The sequence below is a fragment of the Colossoma macropomum genome, unplaced genomic scaffold, assembly GCF_904425465.1.
Source record: "Colossoma macropomum unplaced genomic scaffold, Colossoma_macropomum, whole genome shotgun sequence".
NCBI lineage: Eukaryota > Metazoa > Chordata > Actinopteri > Characiformes > Serrasalmidae > Colossoma > Colossoma macropomum.
The window spans coordinates 26,261,053-26,281,410 of record NW_023494806.1 but is presented as its reverse complement, the minus strand read 5'-3'; the positions used below and the strand labels follow the sequence as shown (position 1 = coordinate 26,281,410).

General features: G+C 38.7%; 1 protein-coding gene across 2 annotated transcripts in view; it reads left to right on the top strand.

The window, feature by feature from the left end:
• The window catches only part of pdzd2 (PDZ domain containing 2), a 118,976-nt gene that overhangs the window by 36,428 nt on the left and 62,190 nt on the right, over positions 1 to 20,358 (top strand). For both annotated transcript variants that reach the window (XM_036598293.1, XM_036598292.1), the window contains exon 3: positions 19,013 to 19,493. In XM_036598293.1, coding sequence (XP_036454186.1) covers positions 19,013 to 19,493 — 481 coding nt within the window. The remainder of the gene's footprint in view (positions 1 to 19,012; positions 19,494 to 20,358) is intronic.

The window sequence follows — 20,358 nt, the reverse complement described above, 5'->3', positions numbered from 1 at the left end:
ATTATTATTACTATTATTATTATTATATTAATATATTCTTACAGTATTTTTCAATTTGAGGTTTGATTCTTGTGAAAAATGCTCATAAACCAATCGTATGTCGTTTTAAGCATATCAGCACATATTATCTCTGTATGGCCTCTTACAGGCATGTAGGTTTCTGTTGGCTGCTTTCGGAGGATAATGAGGATGAAGTCAAAAACTGACTTCTGAATAAACTGACAACAACAAACTTTTAATTGGGGCTGTAAACCCATGAAGATGGCTATATAAAATACAGATTCATTGGCACTCACTGGTGATGCGAATGTGCCAAATCCACAACATGTGGTGTGTTGAGAAAAGCTGGTGAATGAGGCCATGAGGCAGTCCAGTTACTTTACCACAGTCACCATTTGGAAACAAAACATTCCTCAACAACGTCAAAACATAGGTGCATGACATAGGTCATGTGCATGGCAGCATCATCTCCCAGAGTGTCCCTAGTGGTCCCTAGAGGTTCAGTCCACACTATCAAGAAGGTTGGGAAGCCCTGCTCTTGAACAGTATTTCTTAATCCAGCACCTGGGCGCCCACTAATCTCCACAGTTTCAACATTCCCTGCCACAGCACACTTGATCCGACTTCTCAGCTGATTAACAAGCTCCTTCATGAGTTAGATCAGATGTGGTGAGGCACAGAATGGCTGAAACTGTGTAGGGAAGTGGGTCTCCAGGAGCCAGGTTAAGAAATGCTGCCCTAGAATATCTGGGTCTTTATTTATCAAGTGTAAAACGAAGGAGCTAGTTCTTCTCTTCCCATATTACTCTCATATTGCTGCCGATACCGATTAATACACAGAACCTTAATATCACATAATTTTATTTGCCGGTCGATACACTGTATGGCCAAAAGTTTGTGGACACCATCACACCTTCAAGAGCTTGTGCCATTTAAAGACCCTAACAGCCTCCACTCTTTTGGGAAGGCTTTCCACAAAATTTTGGAGTGCGTCTGTGGGACTTTGTGCTTTTTCAATCAAAAGAGAATTTCTGAAGTCAGACACTGATGTTGAATGAGAAGCACTGGCTTGCAGTTGATGTTCCAGTTCATCCCAAAGGTGTTCAGTGAGGTTGAGGTCAGGGCTCTGTGCAGACCACTGGAGTTCCTCCACACCAAACTCATTATACCATGTCTTTATGTACCTCGCTTTGTGCACAGTGGCACAGCCATTCTGGAACAGGAAATCATCTTTTTCAAAATGTTGCCGCAAAGTTGGAAGCATATAATTGTCTAAAATGTCTAAAATGTCTTTGTATGCTGTAGCTTTCCCTGGAAATAGGAGGCTGAGCCCAAATGCCCAAATCCTGAAGAAAAGGCCCAGACTAGAGGTCTGTGCAACACAGTTTTTTCAGTCCCGCTCCCACAAGATTTCACCCCGCTTCCACGGAAATTTGTAATCATTTGTCCTGCTCCCGCTCGCACAGTTCCGTCAGGGCGAACGCACATCCAGTATCTGACATAGTCTATTCACAAGTATTATCCTCTGCTGAAATAACACGGCAGTCATGGTCATCAGGCTCACTGTAAAGTAACTTCATTATACGCCATTTATTCCCAGTAAGCACAAAGCAGGAATTAAACCACAGAACGGTTATTTTTGGCGTTTTGCTGGGCTCATCAGCTGTGGCCGTCAGACTGAACATCGGATTCACACATGCTACCTCTGCCACTTCACAGACGCAACCTGTGTGAAAACGCTGACTAGTTAACATGGGCACTGAAATGAAAAACGAGACCTTTCGCAATGCCATGCAGAAGCAGTCTGTGTTGAGGCCTAAGCTACGAGAATTTGCATGTTGTTCACTTTATTGGTTGCTTCGCAGCTCTTTAGAATGACTTAATTTTAACCGTTGTACTGTTTTCCTTTTATATTGTTTGTATATGTGATTTGGTTTTACTTTCTTTAGGCTATTTATTAATTTGTGTGATTTCTCTTCATGCATGCTTCAGCCCACTCCCTCCTGCAGTGGGCTGGTTTCCCACCCGCTCCCATGCACAACACTGAAAATTAGGCCCACGCGGCAAGATACTGTGGCGGGTCCAGACCTCTACCCTAGGCCATTATCCCTCCTCCACCAAACTGCACAGTTGGCACTATGCATTCCAGTAGGCAACATTCTCCTGGCAACTGCCGAACCCAGATTTATCTATCAGACTGCCAGATAATTAAGCGTCATTCACCACTCCAGACAACACATTTCCACCGCTCCAGACTCTCGCTGGCCCCACTCTGTGAGTTTGGGTGGTCGACTGCTTTTGGTTGAGCTGTTGTTCCTAGGCACGTTCATTTCACAATAATGGCACTTAGAATTGAGAATTGGGTAGATCTCACAGGGCAGAACTTTCATTAACTGACTTCTGGCACAGATGACATCTTATGACATCGCCACTTTTAAAGTCATGGCGTTCCTCAGTACGACGCATGTTTGTCTTACTTTTTTCTTAAGTTTGATAAATAGGGGCCCTGGCACATAAATAAGGGCCGTGTGACTGTTAGCTGGTTTTATTCCACTCATGTTTCATTCATTGACTAACCTCCCTTTTGAACTTCATCTTTCTTTTGTGTCTAATGTTGATCTAGGTCATGGCATCAACTTAAGGGAAGTAAGGCTTGACCTGCAGCCTCCAACTTGTTCAGCTGCAGCCTAAAGGTCCTTTCTGGATGTGTTCCAGTGCAACAGACATTGGTAGCTATTTTAGTAGACAGCAAATCTTGCAGATGATAAATAAGGCCTGGAGCACGGAAGTGGAAGTCAGGATGTCTTTTCCTCTCCCTGAATTTGGGATCCTAACTCTGGGAATGTGAACTCATTGTTGAGGTCTTGAGATGCATGTGCATGTCAGTGAGCACGTATTCAGGTCATATTCAGATTTCTAATGAATACTGATTAATGGCTATTACAAGCCTATTGCAAATATGACATTTTACATTTAGTCTAACTGTCTTAACTCAGTGTTGCCGGACAGGCCAGATTATCATGGAAGATGTTTTCATAGTTATTCACACTCTGTTTTCTCCCATCAAACATATCTACTAGTTTGGCATAAAATGTCCAGTTATTCAGCTTTTTCTGCATTCTTTTCTTTTTGGTATTTTGCATCTTCTTCCTAATCCTTAGCCAGTGAGATCAGAGTTTCTTTCATTTTTATATCAGATATGTATAAAAACAAATCTGAAAGTTTTTTTTGCATTTGTATTGCAACACAACCATTTATCAGCTGCGTTCTCTGTCCGAGGTTTGAGTTCATGCAGTGTTCACAAAATCTTCCAAAAAGTCCACATTACTGCCAAAATAAATAGGACAGGAATTCATTTGCAGTTTTATGAGTAATTGTGAGAACCAGAGTTTTATCTCAAAGTTGGGGTCTGATCTCCTATTCAGCTGTCATTAATTATAAAATATTGATCTATAATATGGTTTTATGTAAAGAGCCCTGCACAGTTGAATTTTGGTAGTCTTAGATTTATAAGTTACACAACTATTAGGGGTAAAACAATTCATAAAATTAATTATGTAAATCCACACTATACAGTGGTGTCTCAATTTGATGCTTTTTTGATACAGGAGAGGCTGAAATATGCCTTTCATCAATATGTTAATGTTTCCATTTTCAATTTTCGGTTTAGGGCAGTGGTTTTCAGAAAAAAAGATCATGTTGATAAAATCTTCTTCTGGGCTTTGTAAGCTTTTGTGGTCATTTGTATGGGCCGCAGGTTGCACAAGGATGGGAACCTCTGCATTAGAAACACTATAACACTATAAAAGTACAATATTCAGACACAAGTGTGCTTTATAGTGTCCTGATCTAATGCTCTAGCCACAAGCTAATGTGTTAGCCCCAAGCCTACAATCTAGCCACGATCTAACATGCTAGACATGATACAACAATACAATACAATATGATACACTGCAATATGATTCAATACAATACAGTATGTTGTATTATTACACCTTAATTGACTATGCATTAGTGTGAAACTCACACTTACAAGGGTTGCATTTAGGTCAGTGTTCTTAAACTGTTCGTAAGAGCACTGATGATGTATTGGACTTCCTTTAATTTCCTGTCGACCATTCAGTATTTCACTTCTTATACAGTGCACCTTTTGATTTCACAATGAAATTACTCTTGAACACAAGGCTGTAAATTTTGTGCTTGGAATTAGTTTCAAATATTTGCGAGATTACAGGCCACTGCCCTTAACCAAGTTCACATCTGGTCTATCTCACCTAAAGTTGCAAAATATTTTATTTGATTGCATCGTTTTCACCACTGTGTTTAATGTTGCTTAGGACTTTCAAGTTATTGGTAGATTTCGTTGCAGGGCCTCCTGCAAATGAGGCCTTTAGTTGGGTTTGCCTGCATAAATACAGTTTTGAATTAAATTGACTGTAAGCTGTAAGAGTCAGATTACAGTACTTTCTTTGAAGTATTGTGCTTTCTTTCTATAAATATAGGTATTATCTGTTATCCACTATGAGAAAAATACCCTTAGAATCTGCAGTTTTAGGTATCATGCACCATAAAACTCAAAAAGCACTTCTAAATAATGTTGTATTAGCCTTCTGGGATACATGTTTAAGCCCCTCAGTGTATCAAAGGAATATTTTTATTGTGTGTCCCTCTTGCCACATTCGCATACACTCTCAAAAATAAATGTTCCTAAGTGGCTTGGATGTGCAGATGTACACTTATAGGAGAAATGTTTGATTTAAATTTAAAAATGTACACCTGCACGCTTATTTACAACATAGTTTTTTTAAACTGGACCCCCAGACAGTTTTTACTCCAACTCAACTCACAACACCCAGGGAAAGAATTTAAATCTGAGCCATTTGGGATTCCCTGGGGGATGTTTTGAGAACCACTGCTTTAAAGTATCAGCCACAGATATATTCTTTAGCCATATTAAAGCTTTTCATCTTCAGCTTTTTTACGCACAGTGTGATGTCTGCTTCTAGAATTTGCTCGTATTTAATTTAATCCATTCTTCCCTCTACCAGTGAAATGTTCCCTGTGCCACTGGCTGCAACACAAGCTCAGAGCATTATCGATTCAACCCTGTGCTTAATAATTGGACAGATGTTCTTTTCTGGGAATGCATTCTTTTCTCTCCAAAACCTTTGCTCATTGCTGCCAAAAGGTTCTGTGTTAAAATCATCGGTCTTTGCAAACTTCTGGCGCTGCTTATTGATGAGGACCCAGGAAAGGTTTATGAAGGTCATATTTGTGCAGGTGTCACTGCACAGTAGAGCAGTGCACCACCACTCCAGATTCTGCTAAATCTTGGTGAAAGTTATCTGAACGTTCAAATCTCTTGGGGTGCTCAAGCTCTATCATGGTGCTCCTTTCCTTTTTTCACTCTAAAATTGTACAAAACAAACATAATATGCTAATCTTGTTTAAAATGTTGCAAAGGATAGTTCATCTTTAATGCCTTTTGGAGATCTTCTGCTTCATCTTCCGCTTCTACTTCACTTCCACTTAACTATTCACAGTAACACAAATCTTGGGGTGCCCAAATTTTTGCATGGCACTGTAAGCTGATGAATTAGATGTTATGTAAATATTAATATATGTAAGAATTTTCATTGACATTCTAGTATGCTAGCTTTAGTTTTGTTTTGTTTTGTTTTGTTTGTTGCTCTCCTTCTTGGAGTCCAGTCTTGGTAAAGTAACGGGTTAATTTGCCCCTTGTCCACGTATGAAACTGCACCATCGCTACTATTAACCATTAAAAATTTTGCACCAATCAAAATACCGTGTGATGGTTCCTCTGTTCATTTAACCAGCTCAGAATGACTAAATATTGCACTTTTGTATACTTAATTTGTGGAATGGTTATACTAGGAACGTTATGCTTGTAGTTTTTCTCAGAATTAGCATGGGTGTTTTTTCTGCAAGTTAATCTGCCCGTTTTTCCAGATTAACGTGTTTTTCGGTGATGTTTAGTCCTTACAGAAAAATTGTAAGATGCTTAGGCTAATCTTAATCCTCTGTTTTTCGGAAACTCATTATTAATGTGACTGCACATTCACATGCTGTCCCCTTCAAGTCATTCACTCGGTGAGCCAACAAAGTGCAGCTTAGCTTTTTTATGTCCTGCTTCTTCCTGTCATTCCACAAAGGGAGAGATACAGCTCAGGTTTAGTTTGTCATTATAGTGTGTGGAGGAATTTGAGTCTGTTTGTTTGGTCCATGTGCTGAGACATGTGGGCCAGATTGTTTTGGTCTCAGAGTTGCATAGTTTCTGTTTATGGCCTGACTGTAGTCCTTAGTATTGCGTCTTATCATGATCATTTGTTGTTTTTGGAGTGCAGAAGTTAATTTCAGCTTTAGGTCTCAGGAAAACACATCATAGCTTTTGTACATCAGGCAAAATGGACTATTTTAGATGACCTCAGGCAAAATGGCTCAGGAGAAGAAGGCATCAAGCTCAGGTAAAGGTTGTATGTCATTTGCAGTTTTGTGCTTTATTACTAGATGAATTACAGGTTCATGGTCAAATCAAAGATGGTGATGCACTGCATCCACAACTTTTACTGAACTGCGCATTTATTATTATATGCTATTCTGATATGCTATGTTTTTGTTCTGGTGTCCACTTCACTTCAGTGGAGCATAGGGATGCACCAGTATGGGAACTGTGGACTGTAAAATTCCGATGTTCTTTATGTACGGAGCTACTGACACCAATATCGATGCCGGTACGTAAATGTTTATAAAATAATGGGACTACATCTACCTGGTTTACCGGTACAGAGAAATTATTTTAAGGAGTTTATGAGTGCCATAAAATGAATAAATGTGCGCTTGAATAAGTGTCACTTAAACAGTGCAATGAATGCATAAAACATATCGATCTGAAATAATGGTGAAATCTGTCAATTTTTTTTTTAAAGCAAATATATGCTGATATGATTTGGATATTGTTGCGCATCCCTGCTTGACACAGTATAAGGTTTACCGCATTTATTTTCCACACGGTTACCTGAATAGGAAGCTAGGCCATCGTAGGCCTAGTAGCCATCAAGTGGCATAATATGAACTGCATAATACTAATTGGTGGCTGTTGGTTTTATGAGTAATGGTAGCTTTTCTGCCCAAACTATTTCTTTAATAACATTAGTAATTTAATTGAGTTAAACTATTAAAGTACTGTGCCTTCCGCCCATTGACAGCTGGGATAGGCTCCAGCTCCCCCCACGACCCAGAAGGATAAGCGGCTTAGAAAATGTGTGTGTATGTATTAAAGTACTGTTGTCATGTTGATACACGACAACAGTACTTTAATGAATGGTGTAAAATCTTTAAAGCACTGAAAAAAATGCTGTTGTAGATATCTGTAATTTTTCTTTAATTTACATTATTATTCAGCATTTTGATTATGGAAGCATCTGCATGTAAGGTTTCTGCATAAGAACTTAACCAAAAAGGGAAAAAAGACAGAATTTATGATACTTAGCCTATATTAGGACAGTTAGTTTCTCTTGACCTGTTAGTTGACATTGACTCCATTGCTCCATAAGTCTCTTCCGTGCCAGAGCTGCTAATTGGTTACATATGTTCAGTTGGTGCGTGTTAGAAGTCGTCTGCCGAGTGTGTCCGCAGTTTTCCGCCGCTGGTAAATTAAAGGTCAGGTATGTCAGAACAAATGATCATAAAGCACATGCAGCCGAGGGCCAGAGGTGGTACTGTAAGAAGATTTTATTCGATAGCGTCTGGGTTAACACAGCAGAAACTCCTTTCTCTCGCTCTGTAGCAGCCCAACAGATGTTGCTTTCTGCTACTTGGCAGGGACCCTGGAGAGTGTCTACTTTTAAGTCTGTGAAGTTTGGCAGGCACTGAGCCATTGCTCTGGGAGACTTTTCCTCTCCCCTCAAACTGCGCTGCCGCTGAAGATGATCACGGCTCATCCAAATCAAGGGGGCACAGGAAAAATGTGATGCAGTAACGCGAGCAAACGTAATCTTATAGCTTTGAATGGAATTTCCGTCTGGGGGCTTGGTCGATGGTTTACGGTGAACGCTGCTACGCGCCATCCAAACCCAAAACCAAGAAATATGATTTCCTTGCTCTGCTTTGCATTGCTCAGGCCTCTTCTCACGGAGATAGGAGATCTGTTGCAGCATATGATAGCCAGGTGCACACATGGGCTTTGAATATGGATTTTTTTTTTTCCATTCGCTTGGCAAAAAGTCATGGGAAGAAACACATCAGGAGGCCTGATAGGAATGAGTACCTAAACCACCCTGAAGCCTAGTGAAGCCCAGTCTTCTCAGTCCTTGCAGTTTTTTGCTTTAGGTTAGGGCTGCACAATATACCGTTTGTTTATAGGTAGCATCTTGACCAATCACAGTTCCAAATGAGTTTCTCTGGGCTACATTATACCTAGATGTTCTTTCAGGTCGGGTGATAGACACGAGTCTACAAGTGTTGTTATTCAAATGTGATTTTATCAGGTATGTGCAGGGGCCCGAGTCGCATCATAGTGGCGGGCCATATGACCAATTTATTGTTATTGTGATCATTTTGGTTATTGTGATACACAGTATGCATTTCTGATCATATCATGAGTTTCATCTGTACTTAAAGAACACTGACCATCTGCAAGTTTAATTAAACAGGGAGCATAATTAGTTTTTTTTCATTATTATTTAGTGCAGCGCAGTGTGAATTGTGAAATGATAATCTTTATGTTGATAGTTTTGAAGGAAGGTCAGTAACATTTACAGATGAGTGCCGTGTTGCGTAAGTTTATTAATACGTTACAATTAGCGCCTTATTTATAATGTGCTTTTCTGATTAGAGAGACAGAGTTTTTGTCACTAATCATCAGTCAGTATTATTATTATCTCTCTTCTCTCTCTCACTTTCTTCTCACTCATTCACAGGTTCACACAAAGTAAATCAGCTTGCCTTAAGTGAACAGCTGGAGTGCTAATATTTCAATACAAATCATTAAATTAATGACACTAACTAGCAGCAACAGAGTCCTGCTTCTTAACTCTACATGAACTCGCAAGCACATTTATAACACTGTGTGAGTAAGCCATGTGGTTACTTAAGCAGCTAATGTAGCTACTCACTTCTCAGTAGCAGTCAAATTACAGTGTACACAGCAGGTGATGCAAAACATGCTTTGTTCTTCGTTGTAGCTCAGCCAGTCAAATGTATCCCTCCAGGCATGAATATATACTCATTTCTTCTGAAGTACTATTCAGATAGTAGAATTTGTGTTTGGGGAGGTAGAGTAATGTAATGTTAACAAGCGTTTCTCAATTATTTTAGTTCCGTCCATCCGCCATGTCAGTCATTTTTCGGACTGCATGCTCCTGCGACTACAGACTGTAGAAATAACTGTAAAGGTGTTGTTATATACTGTGGAAAAGGAGTCTTTCTTAAGTATGGAGGCTCTCAAAGAAACATTTACTTGTGTTCTCTGAGGCTGAGCAACCAAATATGTATAAACTGATTGGCTGTTTGTAAGCACTATGCTTGCTCCTTAGTAGGTTACTGTGAAAGTAGTACATTTTAATGCTAAAATTGCCTGACACAAACTTTTACTTGTCCCATACAAGCGGACAAGTTATCGACAAGCCCTGCCAGAGATCTGCTCTTGATTATAGGGCTTAAAGAATGTATATATTAAAGAATGCTTATATTCTTCCAAGTTCCGTTTTTGTTTTATTTAAAGTTATTTACTCATGCGTATTGTATTGCCTTACTGTGACCCCTGTACGTTGATGAATTTTGCATGTGAAGTGTCTGCCAATGCCCAGCTCTAGTTTGTGCACGGTTATGACACTTTTCTCTAGCCAAGCATAAAGTCCCACCCAACATCTCAAATATGTTTCATCAGCTACTCAAGCTAAACAATGTATGAGTAAAAAAAAACAAATCACATTGGATATTTTAGGCTTTTGCATTAAAAATTGTTATATTTGAAAAACAAAAAAGAGACTTAAATAAATGTTTACTCTGATAAAATGAAGCTTATTATCTTTCTAGCAGTGAAAATGATGAATGTGGGAGAACTAAAACAGTATGTTTGTAATATTCTTATTTATTCAATGTATAACACAGTATATTTAGTATTCTGGAAAGGACTGCATATGGACTGATATGATATATCAGTTACGTTACATGTTGCATGCATATTGCATTTGTGGTAGATGCTCCAATATGTTGATGTGAATTGGTTAAAGACTGGCCTCTCGTGTTTTATGACTGAAATGATTTATGTTTGTTAAAGGCCTTCATTCACCTAAAGAACATCTGTGATCAGTCACGATGCTCACAGCACACAATAAAACATTCAGTGATTGGTTAGAGACTCACAGGTTGCGATTTTGATTAACAAGCAATATTTTGTGTCCCTACCAGCTACTTCAGCCAAACCTTACATAAGAAACTACATGGCCAGTTTTAGTTCTGCTGGCCTTCATTCTGTTGAAGACGTGTTGAGGCCGGTCGAGCCTTGATAGATTTTCCCAGCACTGTAATAGAGCTGAGGCTGAGCCTCTGAGAAGGAGCTGAAGGGCTGAAACTGTTGTTTCGTTTCGCTTGTGCCCCATTAGCTTTTTACAGCGGCTGAATTCCTTGTCAGCATGCCAGAGTTGAGGTCATGGCTTGTTTTCCTTCTTGTTTGGTCTTTATCAGATTGCTGATTTGTATAGAGATGCTTTTAGAGAAGCAAGTCTGGGCATAGAACTTATTTACTGCCCACCTCTTTTAAGTGTGATAGTAAACATATGGCTCCTTAGGTGGTATAATAGAGATGACGGCGAGAGTTTCAACAAACTTCAACAGTGCATGCCACTCACCTGCTGAGATAGGTCAGCTGGCTTTGACCTGATTTCAAAGCTTTTTTTTGACTAGCTTTTCGTTTTGCTCTTAGACCTATATTCTGTTTTGTTTGCACATATTAGTTGGTGAATTTTGAGGGGCGTCACTTTTATTTGGTGAATGTTGTAGCGGTTCTTGTATGATCTTGTGTGTATGAACTGCACTTTTTATAGCTGTTCTCTGTTAAGTTTCTTCCCCAAGAACCCATCATCTCGCTCTTGGGCGCAATAGAGAAGCGGATGTTGAGGGTAAAGATGTTTAGACATGCATCCAAGAGGATTCCACAGTAATCTCTGTACTACTGGGAATATAATCAGCAGCATTATGAATGTTACTCTGTATGGGCTGGTGGGGCAGTTGGCATTCCAGAGCGAGATAAACTTTTTATGTAACAGTGCTGTGGCATATAACATCAGCATGTATTTGAGACTTAAAGATGTCTAAAGGCTTGTCAAGTTTTCCATCTTTTCCAAAAAGGGCACAAAGATATCCTTCCTTGACAACATTCTCAACTTCTGAATATTTGGTTGTCTTCCAGTGACTCTTTCATGTCATGGCATAAACATTCAAAACCAGTGAATGTTTTAAATGTTTCGTAACATTTAGTTTGCTTCAATCCAAAATGGACTGTCAAAGAGCAGATTGTGGTGTGCCTGTTTTATTATATAATTATTTATGTTGTTAGGTTTTGATATTATTTAACGTTATTTGCTGTGAATGTTTCAGCACATTATATATTTATATTTGAAGAAAGGCTGTTCCTACTGGGACAAATAGCTCAGGAAAGAAATGGGTCATGAAGAGGAAGACGAAGGCACTCCATTTTTTCACTGAGAATGAAAGCAGCAAGGAGCTATGTCAAAAGAACTGATTGCATCAAAGTGTTTGGCAGCTGTAGAGCGTCCGGATGCTACTTGCAAGCACACTGTTCTATGTCTTTTTGCAGCAATATTGGGAAACAGAATCCCTACAGGCTCACCATTTCCCAGCATGTCTGTCTTTGCTGTATTATTCAACTTAAAAGCATTTGAAGACATTGTGTAGATCAGATGTAATTCCGTTTGTATATTTCACTGAGTAAGCAGATAGTGACCTCATTTGCCTAGCATTGCAAAGAGCATCATTTTTAGATCAGACATGATCTAAAGCTACGGGTTGGTGACACTGATACAATTCTCAGTATCTGTTTTTTCAGTATCAGGAAAAAACATACAAAAAGACATATGTAACAGAAAATTACACAGAAGCCTTAACAACTAAATACAATATCAATTTATCAGTATTTCGCTGTTGTCAGAACAAAACCTCGTATCTCCAAAATGGTAACTTTACAGGAGAAGGATAAAACATACTTTACTTTTAATGTAAGTAAATGGAACCAGACTTTTGTCCAAGTCATTTTGTTTTTTTGGTTCATTCATCATGAAATTCACACACAATTCAAAAGGCAAAAAGTATTTTCAAATTTTGTCAAAAACTGAAAAAAGACAAAAATGAAGATATGAGGTTTTGTTCCGACAGCAGTGATTTAGTATGTTCATGCCTTGCCTTTATTACAGCTTATCACTTTTTCAGGACACTTGCTTTCAGTTTTTTAAAGAATTCTGCAGGAATATATATATATATTTTTTTTCCCCAATTTTGTCAACAATTAATTAATGTCCAATTCCACTAACGCAACGTCGTTGGATGGTTGAATGAACATGGAGGAGAACGATAACTGCCAGTTCTGTTACATCAGCAGATGCCTGCGCTGGCTAGCAATGCTCTGAGTGATTAGGGGAGCCCGGCCACGCAGAGAGAGCGAGGCCAGTTGTGCTGTCTCGGACTCTCAGCTGTGGATGGCTGTATCATAACAGCAGGGAACGAACTTGTGATCTCCTGATGATTGGGCCAGTGCTTAGACAGTTGGAGTGTTTTTACATGTTTCTTGTAAACACTTGCAATTCAGTCTTCGAAGCTGCTAACATTTAAAGATCTGGGCCCTTATTCATCAAAGTCGTGTACAAAAGTCAAATCTGATCATAAAATGAACTCAGACAGTTTCTTTGGCGTATCTGCACATCACATTCACGTGTGGTAGGAGTGTGTGGAAATTTGAGTATAAAAGTTTATCTGAAAAAAATGCTGGATTTGCGGTTAACTAACCAAAACGGTTATTACTATCATTTGTAATACTAATAATAGGAACACAAATAGAAATAACAATACTAATAGAAAATACAATAATACTAGTACAAAGCCCATAATACACAAATATGTAATAGCAATAATACTAATTACACCAGTACTACAAATACAAAAAGAACAGTAATACATAATACTAGCAGTACTATTTTGTGCACGTGGCAAAAATGTATGTACTTATTTTACATGCACATTAGTATAATCAAAATAATCAAATACTGCAACTATTCCATATTCCATTTAAGGACATATTACCCAGTGCTTTTGTTTTATACTACTGACAACACTCAAAAAAAAAAAAAAATACTATGTTTACCTAAACATCATTGTGAAGAATGTGGCCGAGTGTCAGTCATGTGAGAATATCAGTTGTTGCATAAGGGCATCAGTGCATTTGGTATGCATGAGCAGTTGATGTTTTGGGAAAAGGACATTATGCGAAACAGTAGCAGTATTTTGGTTCCCATGGCATGTCAGACACGGTAGAATCAACAAATTTAAATATACTTACCTGATTTACTATTCTGAAGTTCCTCTTCTTGTCCAAAATACAAGGCATGTACAAAATAATGGAAACACCACATGGAACATTGCCCATTTCATCAGAAACACCTAGCATGTAGGTGCACTTTGTAGGTGTGCTGTGAAAGACTGTAGCCTATCTGTTGCTGTACAGTTTATCAACTCCCGTCTACACTGGCCATCAGTGGAAAAGGACCACCATAGGACCACCACTGACCAGATATTATTTGGGTGGTGGACCTGTCTTATCATGTAAATACTATACACATTGGCTGTTTTATCAGAAACACCTACAATTTTTAATACCCCTGTATATCAGTCATTCATAGACATGCATATGTTGGCCTATATATATATATATATATATATATATATATATATAAATATTTTCCATAAATGCATCTCCAAAATGTCTCTTAGCCTATTTTAAACCACATCCAGGTCTTTATTAAGGTCATGCAGCCACGTTGATGTGGCTTAGAGCACAGTATGACTCATTCTGAACTTTATGAACATGTTTCAGACAGCACCAGGGCTGGTATTCACCAAGCAGTTGCAAAGTAGAGGACTGTACTATTGTACTACTTTAAAAACTGATTCTAGATCAGCACTCCTACACCTGCAGTAGTTTGTGAATACCGAATATACTGATGTCTATAAAGGCTGCCTCTAATGTTCAGGTATACAGTGAGGTTGTTCATTTTTATAGTTCACAGTGAGTCCAACTGTGTTCTAAACCACATCAATAAGTCTGCGCAACCTTAATGAAGACCTGGATGCGGTTTGAGGTGATCGAGAGAAGCTTCGGGAATCTATTTATGAAAAAAACTGAGTCAATTTTTGACTAATATTGGCTGTTAGCAACATTAGCCTCGTAGTTCAAGCTCTAAACTAAAGAAGCAAATTTTGGACACCAAACATACCTCGACTTGTGCATGGCTGGTGTAAAGGCTAAGCTGATTAACACAGGAGTATAGCCTTTGGACAGTGTGCAAAAACTGTTCCTTTTTTTGGTGTACAATACGCTTTTTACGATGTCATGGTAAATATGCAGTTATGGCATTAACATACTCAACACTGCAGTCGACATGCTGCCATCACAGTGTTGCAGTTGTCGTTGCAGTAGCAGTGGGTGGTCAAAAATTTACAGTATATAACATGGTGTATGTCTATTTGTTTCAAATAAAATCATTTTAGAAGCTTAAAAAAACCTTTTCTGTAATAGTGGCTTATTATTCTGGGATGTCCCTTCCATTTTCAATAGGGATGGGTATCAATAGGGTGTAATCAATACCGATATCAATACCGGTACCGCTTATCCATACCAATAGTTATCATGCCACTCTCCATAATTTGGTGCATGACATGAAAAAATATGAAAAGATGTGAAAAGGCTGTGGTCATCTCCCTGCAGTTGAAAATATAAACAACTATAAGTTATAATCCTGGCTATCAGGACAGCTCACCATTAAAACAGTTCAAGTTCAACCTTAGGCTACATAGCAGTTAGCAATATATGCTATGCAAGCTACCTAATTTTAATTCAGTGTGGACTCAGCTTAATATTATTGCAAATGTACTGAGAATGTTTCTGATAAGGTAATTTAGACTATCAACATATACTACCTGCAGTTTTAAGACTGAAGTCGGTTTCCTATTTGCCAGCTTCTTATTTGAATTTTCTTGTTCCACCTTAAATGGTGCAGCAGCAACATGCTGGTGCTTTAGGTGTTATAATAATTATTTAGATAAATCTAATAATATTGCTTTCTAACACTAGCCCTGTGGACCTGCCAAAAACCCTGCTAAATGTTGTTTCTTGTCTGAATTTCTCCAAGACTGAAGTTGGCATCTTATTCAGCAGTTTTTGTTAGAATATTATGTTCCACCTTAAATGGAGCAGCAGTTCAATTCTGGCAAGCTTACAGGTGCCTAAATGTAAATACTGTGCCACTTAAGGTGGAACAGGAAATTCAAATAAGAAGTCTATTTCAGTTTCACTGAATTTCTCAAGTTTTTTATCTTATGTGTGTCTAATATGCTCATGCTTCTGACAGTCAGACAGTGCTGGAATTTGGTAAATATTACTGTCATTCATGCTTCAGTACCAGCTGGTCTACGGCTTGTTTCATGCACAAAGCCACAACTGTGGCATCGTCTGATGCAACTGACTGAGGCAGCTTCTCAGGAGGTGCGAGAGAAAACGGAAGCATTGTGGTCGCTCTGTTACATGCTAAGGCTAATCCCCAAAAGACCAGCCATTCCTTTAAATCTGCTGTCTTGAAAACAAAGTGGACTGCTTGAGATGCAATAGACTAAACAGCGGGATGTGACTGAAGGTCTTCTGCGTTTTCAGTTTCATTTGAAATGTGACTGAAACATCCCTGATTCAGCCACTCAACTAAACAGGATAATGTGTGTGGTTTGTATGTCATGTTATCTGTGCTTATAATGTTTAGGACAAAAACCTGAGAAAAAACTTTGACTGGTATTCTGGATGAACCAGCTACTACTTTTCAGCCCTGCATCACATACAGTAGTCCTACATCACAGAACCCAGGAAGTTCATTTGCAGTTTGCAACCTTCTACAGTGTCTATCTTGCTAAGGCCAATTTGATTATAATGCCTGACTAGGACTATGATTTTTTTTTTCCTATTGTGTTCTGCTTTATTCTTTGAGAATTTAAGGTGTTGTTATTCCCTTACATAATTGCGTTGGTTCTGCTACTTTTTGTTGTTTTGAATCTATTTCTCAGTGTAATGACATCTACATCTGATGTTCAGTATTTGTTTATTTCTCAGCTGTTGGCACACTCAGGCACCGTTCTTTCATTAGTCGTTCACTACACTCATTGTCTGGCTCACGATTTGGATATGTAAGCAATTGCATTGTCAATGCAGCGAGTCACATTGTCATATGTGGGAGACCATCCCCCCTGCTCTTTTGTGGAACTGCAAGCCTGACAAACTGGAGAAAAGCAACCCCTGCACATAATATTGACAGAGTAGATACAGACTGTCATGGGAATGAGAGAGTTGATGAGTTGATGCATGGAGAAACGCCTACGTACTGTCTTTAGAAGAATTCAAGGTGTGTTGCTCTTTGGTGCAATTTTGTTGTTTTTGTTTTTTTTCAAGTTTCACAGTCTAATGATGTAAACTTTAGGAAAAGCTCATAAATGTTGCAGTTTTTGCCTCTTTGTGGAACATGCAGTGTCATGGCATGATCTTTTTTATTAAGGCTGTCCCCAATGATTAATTGATCATTGAGTAATTGAAAATGGGCTTAATTTTTCAGTATTTAGTGTGGCCATCCTTTGCCTTTATTACAACTTCAATTCATTTCAGGAGATTTGCTTTCAGTATTTCAAAGAAATCTGCAGGGATAATTTTCCACACCTCCAAAGTTCAGTCTTAGAAGTTGGTTGCATTTTATGCTTATGTTGATATAGGTCATCCCAGACACATTCAGACACTACATTTACAAACACTACAAACAATATATCAAAAACACCGTGTGGCAAAAAATGCCTAAAAGTGGGTGCTTCCTGGGCGCTTTTCTCACTGTAGTTAAATATATATTCTCATGCAAATTAACAACTAATTATTGCTGATTCATTGAGAATGTAGTCTATGTTCAACTGATGTTTTTTAAATTTAATATCTGATTTTTTTAAAGTAATCAAGACAGCCCAACTTTTTATGTAACATTATTGGCTCAAACCTTGCAAAACAAAGCAGCACAAATGATTGACTATTGTTCTTTGGCATGTTAGAATGGTCTAGGTTAATATGTAGCAACAATAATCCTGTTGTTGATGGCCACAGGGGTAGTCAGTCATGTGGGCCTTTATAAGGCTGTTTAGAATGTGTCTTATGAAAGTCCATATGTATTACTAGGAGGCTTGCTCAAAAAGAAGGCCAAAACTCAATTAAAAATGCCAAGCTGCACTTAACAGTAGGTGTGATTCCAATGACGAGGAGTTAGGCTTAAAGGTTAGTGAACCTGCTGTGTTTATGCATTTCATCCCCTGTGACCCTTTAAGTGTACTTCTCCGAATATTGTGTACAGCTTAGTTTTGTGGCTTCCTTATTGCTGCTGCCCTTCCTGTTTTTGCAGACTTATGGTTTACTAATGATTTGTGTAAGACTTTAATCTGCTGTAACAGTTTTTTTTGTAATTGTTTAGATCGCTATCTTGATAATGCATTTCCATGTATTTGAATGTGCAGCAAGTTCCTACCAAGAAGGTAGCTGAAGGTGTAATTTTTTGATGGAAAGTTATTTCCATGTTCTTATACTTGTGCATTGTAGCTAGGGGCAAGGCTGGGTATTGGCAACAACTTTATGATACAGTATATCATGATATAAGAATCACAGTACAGTGTGATAAGATGTAACATTTGTGCAGGGATTTTAAAATGTGCTCAAGAAAAAAAATTCAAAATAATGCGTTCGTTTGCACGCTTCTGCACACTGAATATAGCAAAAAATAAAATCGTTAACTGGTACGAGTGGCTTCTGTAACTGTGTAGCAGCACTTAGCCAAGTAGCTAAAATAGCAGCATATTTTACTATTATTGTAAATGCAAAACTGTTTGTCAGAACCATTATACTCATATGTCTTAAATTAGTGCAGAAAACACTTTATACAAACAGTACAAACCATGCTAACATTAGCCTCATTACCTGGGTGTTTGAGCCAAGGATGTTTGAAATGTCAGTTACAATCACATTTGCAGTGCCTCGATCATCTTTTGTTGTCTAGTCCATTGCATCTGAAGTAGTCTATTTTGTTATCGAGGCAGCAGACAAAGGAAGTATCTGCCTTTTGAGGTTGGCCTTAGCCTAACATGGACACCAGACCAATGAGACCTGGCTGAGCAACAAGCCATGGACCCACTGGTACTGAAATGTGAATGTAATATTTTCCAAGTTCCAGCAGTGTCTATCAGTCAGAGACACTCGTCTGTGGGATGCATCTGTGAGACAAATGGCTTAAGAAATTGGTCAAAGCTGAAGTTGACTTTTTATTTGCATTGCCTGTTCCAACTTAAAAGGTGCAGCAGTTATATTCATACAAGCGCCTGAACAGAATTTTTTCAGGTGTGTGAATGTAACTGCTGGTCCATTTAAGGTGGAATGGAAATTTCAAACAAAAAGCTGGAGAATAAGAAGCACGCTTCAGCCTTGTAGAAATTCAGACCTGAAACATCATTCAGCACTGTTTTTGTCAGGTAATCATTGAATGGTTTTCTACATTTGAATCTGCATTTTTTTTTTTGCTGAATCTGATGAATGTTTAAATTTCAGATTTAATTTTGACCAGGTATACTTCCCACTTGTAATTGTAGTGTGATTCTGGAGTTTGGGAAAGTGACTGATTGTAAATCCTCCTTTCTTGTACAGTTATCTGGCGGACCAGTGCTGGAATGGCGGCTGCATCTACCTGATCATGTTGCGTAGGATCAAGCGCAAGGCCCCTCTCCCTCCGTGCAATGGCAGCGGCAGCAACTGCGCAGAGACACCAATCGAACACTGCGGCAGCGTCTCCTCAGAGCCTGCAAGCAGCCCCACTCAGAATGGCAAGCGAACCCGCAAATTTGGCGTCATTTCCCGTTCCTCCTTCACTAGAGACAGCAAGGATAGCAAGGACAGTCGGGATTTTGAGCATGAGAATGGCTATAGTTCCATGGAGACAGAGGTCACGACCCCAGAGACCAGCACCCCGTTGGATACGCCGACTGAGGAGAGGCCAGTCTTGGGTCCCTCAATGACGATACCCAATCACATGAAGGTTGGGAGCACAGCTACTTTGCCCAGCCGCTCCTACTCACGTCTGTCGGAGAACTACAAGACTGAGTCCATAAGCAGTGAACCTTCTAGCCAGGTAGTACATTTTAAGTTTACTGACCAGTCAGATGACCAAGCCAATAAATGCATACTTTAATGGCACAGTATTGGCTACATTATTGTTATTGTTAAGTGCTGTCAAGCCTGTCTTCTCTCTGGGTCTTCAGGCTACTGAATGGCTTGTTCATGATTCCTCTGATTATATCTGTCCATCTTGTTGCTGGTTGTCCGTCCAATCATAATGGTGTTTTCCAGTGAATCGTTTTTTCTTAGAATATGTCCAAAACAAGAGAGCTTCAGTTTGGTAATCTGGATTTGGAGTGAGAGGTGAGGCTTGATTTGTTTGAGGATCCATTTGTTTGCTTTCTTTGGCGTCAAAGGTATTCTCAAAAGTCTTCAACACAGAAGTTCAAAAACATTTACATTTTTTCCTGTAGTGTTTGTTTATTGTCCAGCTTTCACATCCATAGAGAATCACATGAAAGATCATAACCTGGATAATAAAAAAGTTATTTTACCATTTTATGGTAATTGGCAGCCTAGTACATCTTACCTTAATTGAATCGATTTTCAATTACATTAACTTCAATGTTGTTAGTGTGCACACTACAGATCTTTAAAAAATACAATAACATAATCAGACTTGGTATTAGCAGATACTCTGTATTGAATTGGGGCTTGAGCTGGGTATGAAAATTCAATACTTTTATGAGACCAACTGGATTATACTAGTACAGTTGAATAGCAGAAAATATCAAATTGCAATACTGAAGTAGTCTTAGCATCCGTGAACCAAGACGCATGATCCAAAATCTAGACTGCTGATTGGCTGTAAGAATGCTATTAACATTTATTAGCATTTTGTTGTGGTCTGTATATGTCCTCACTTTCAGCACCTTACA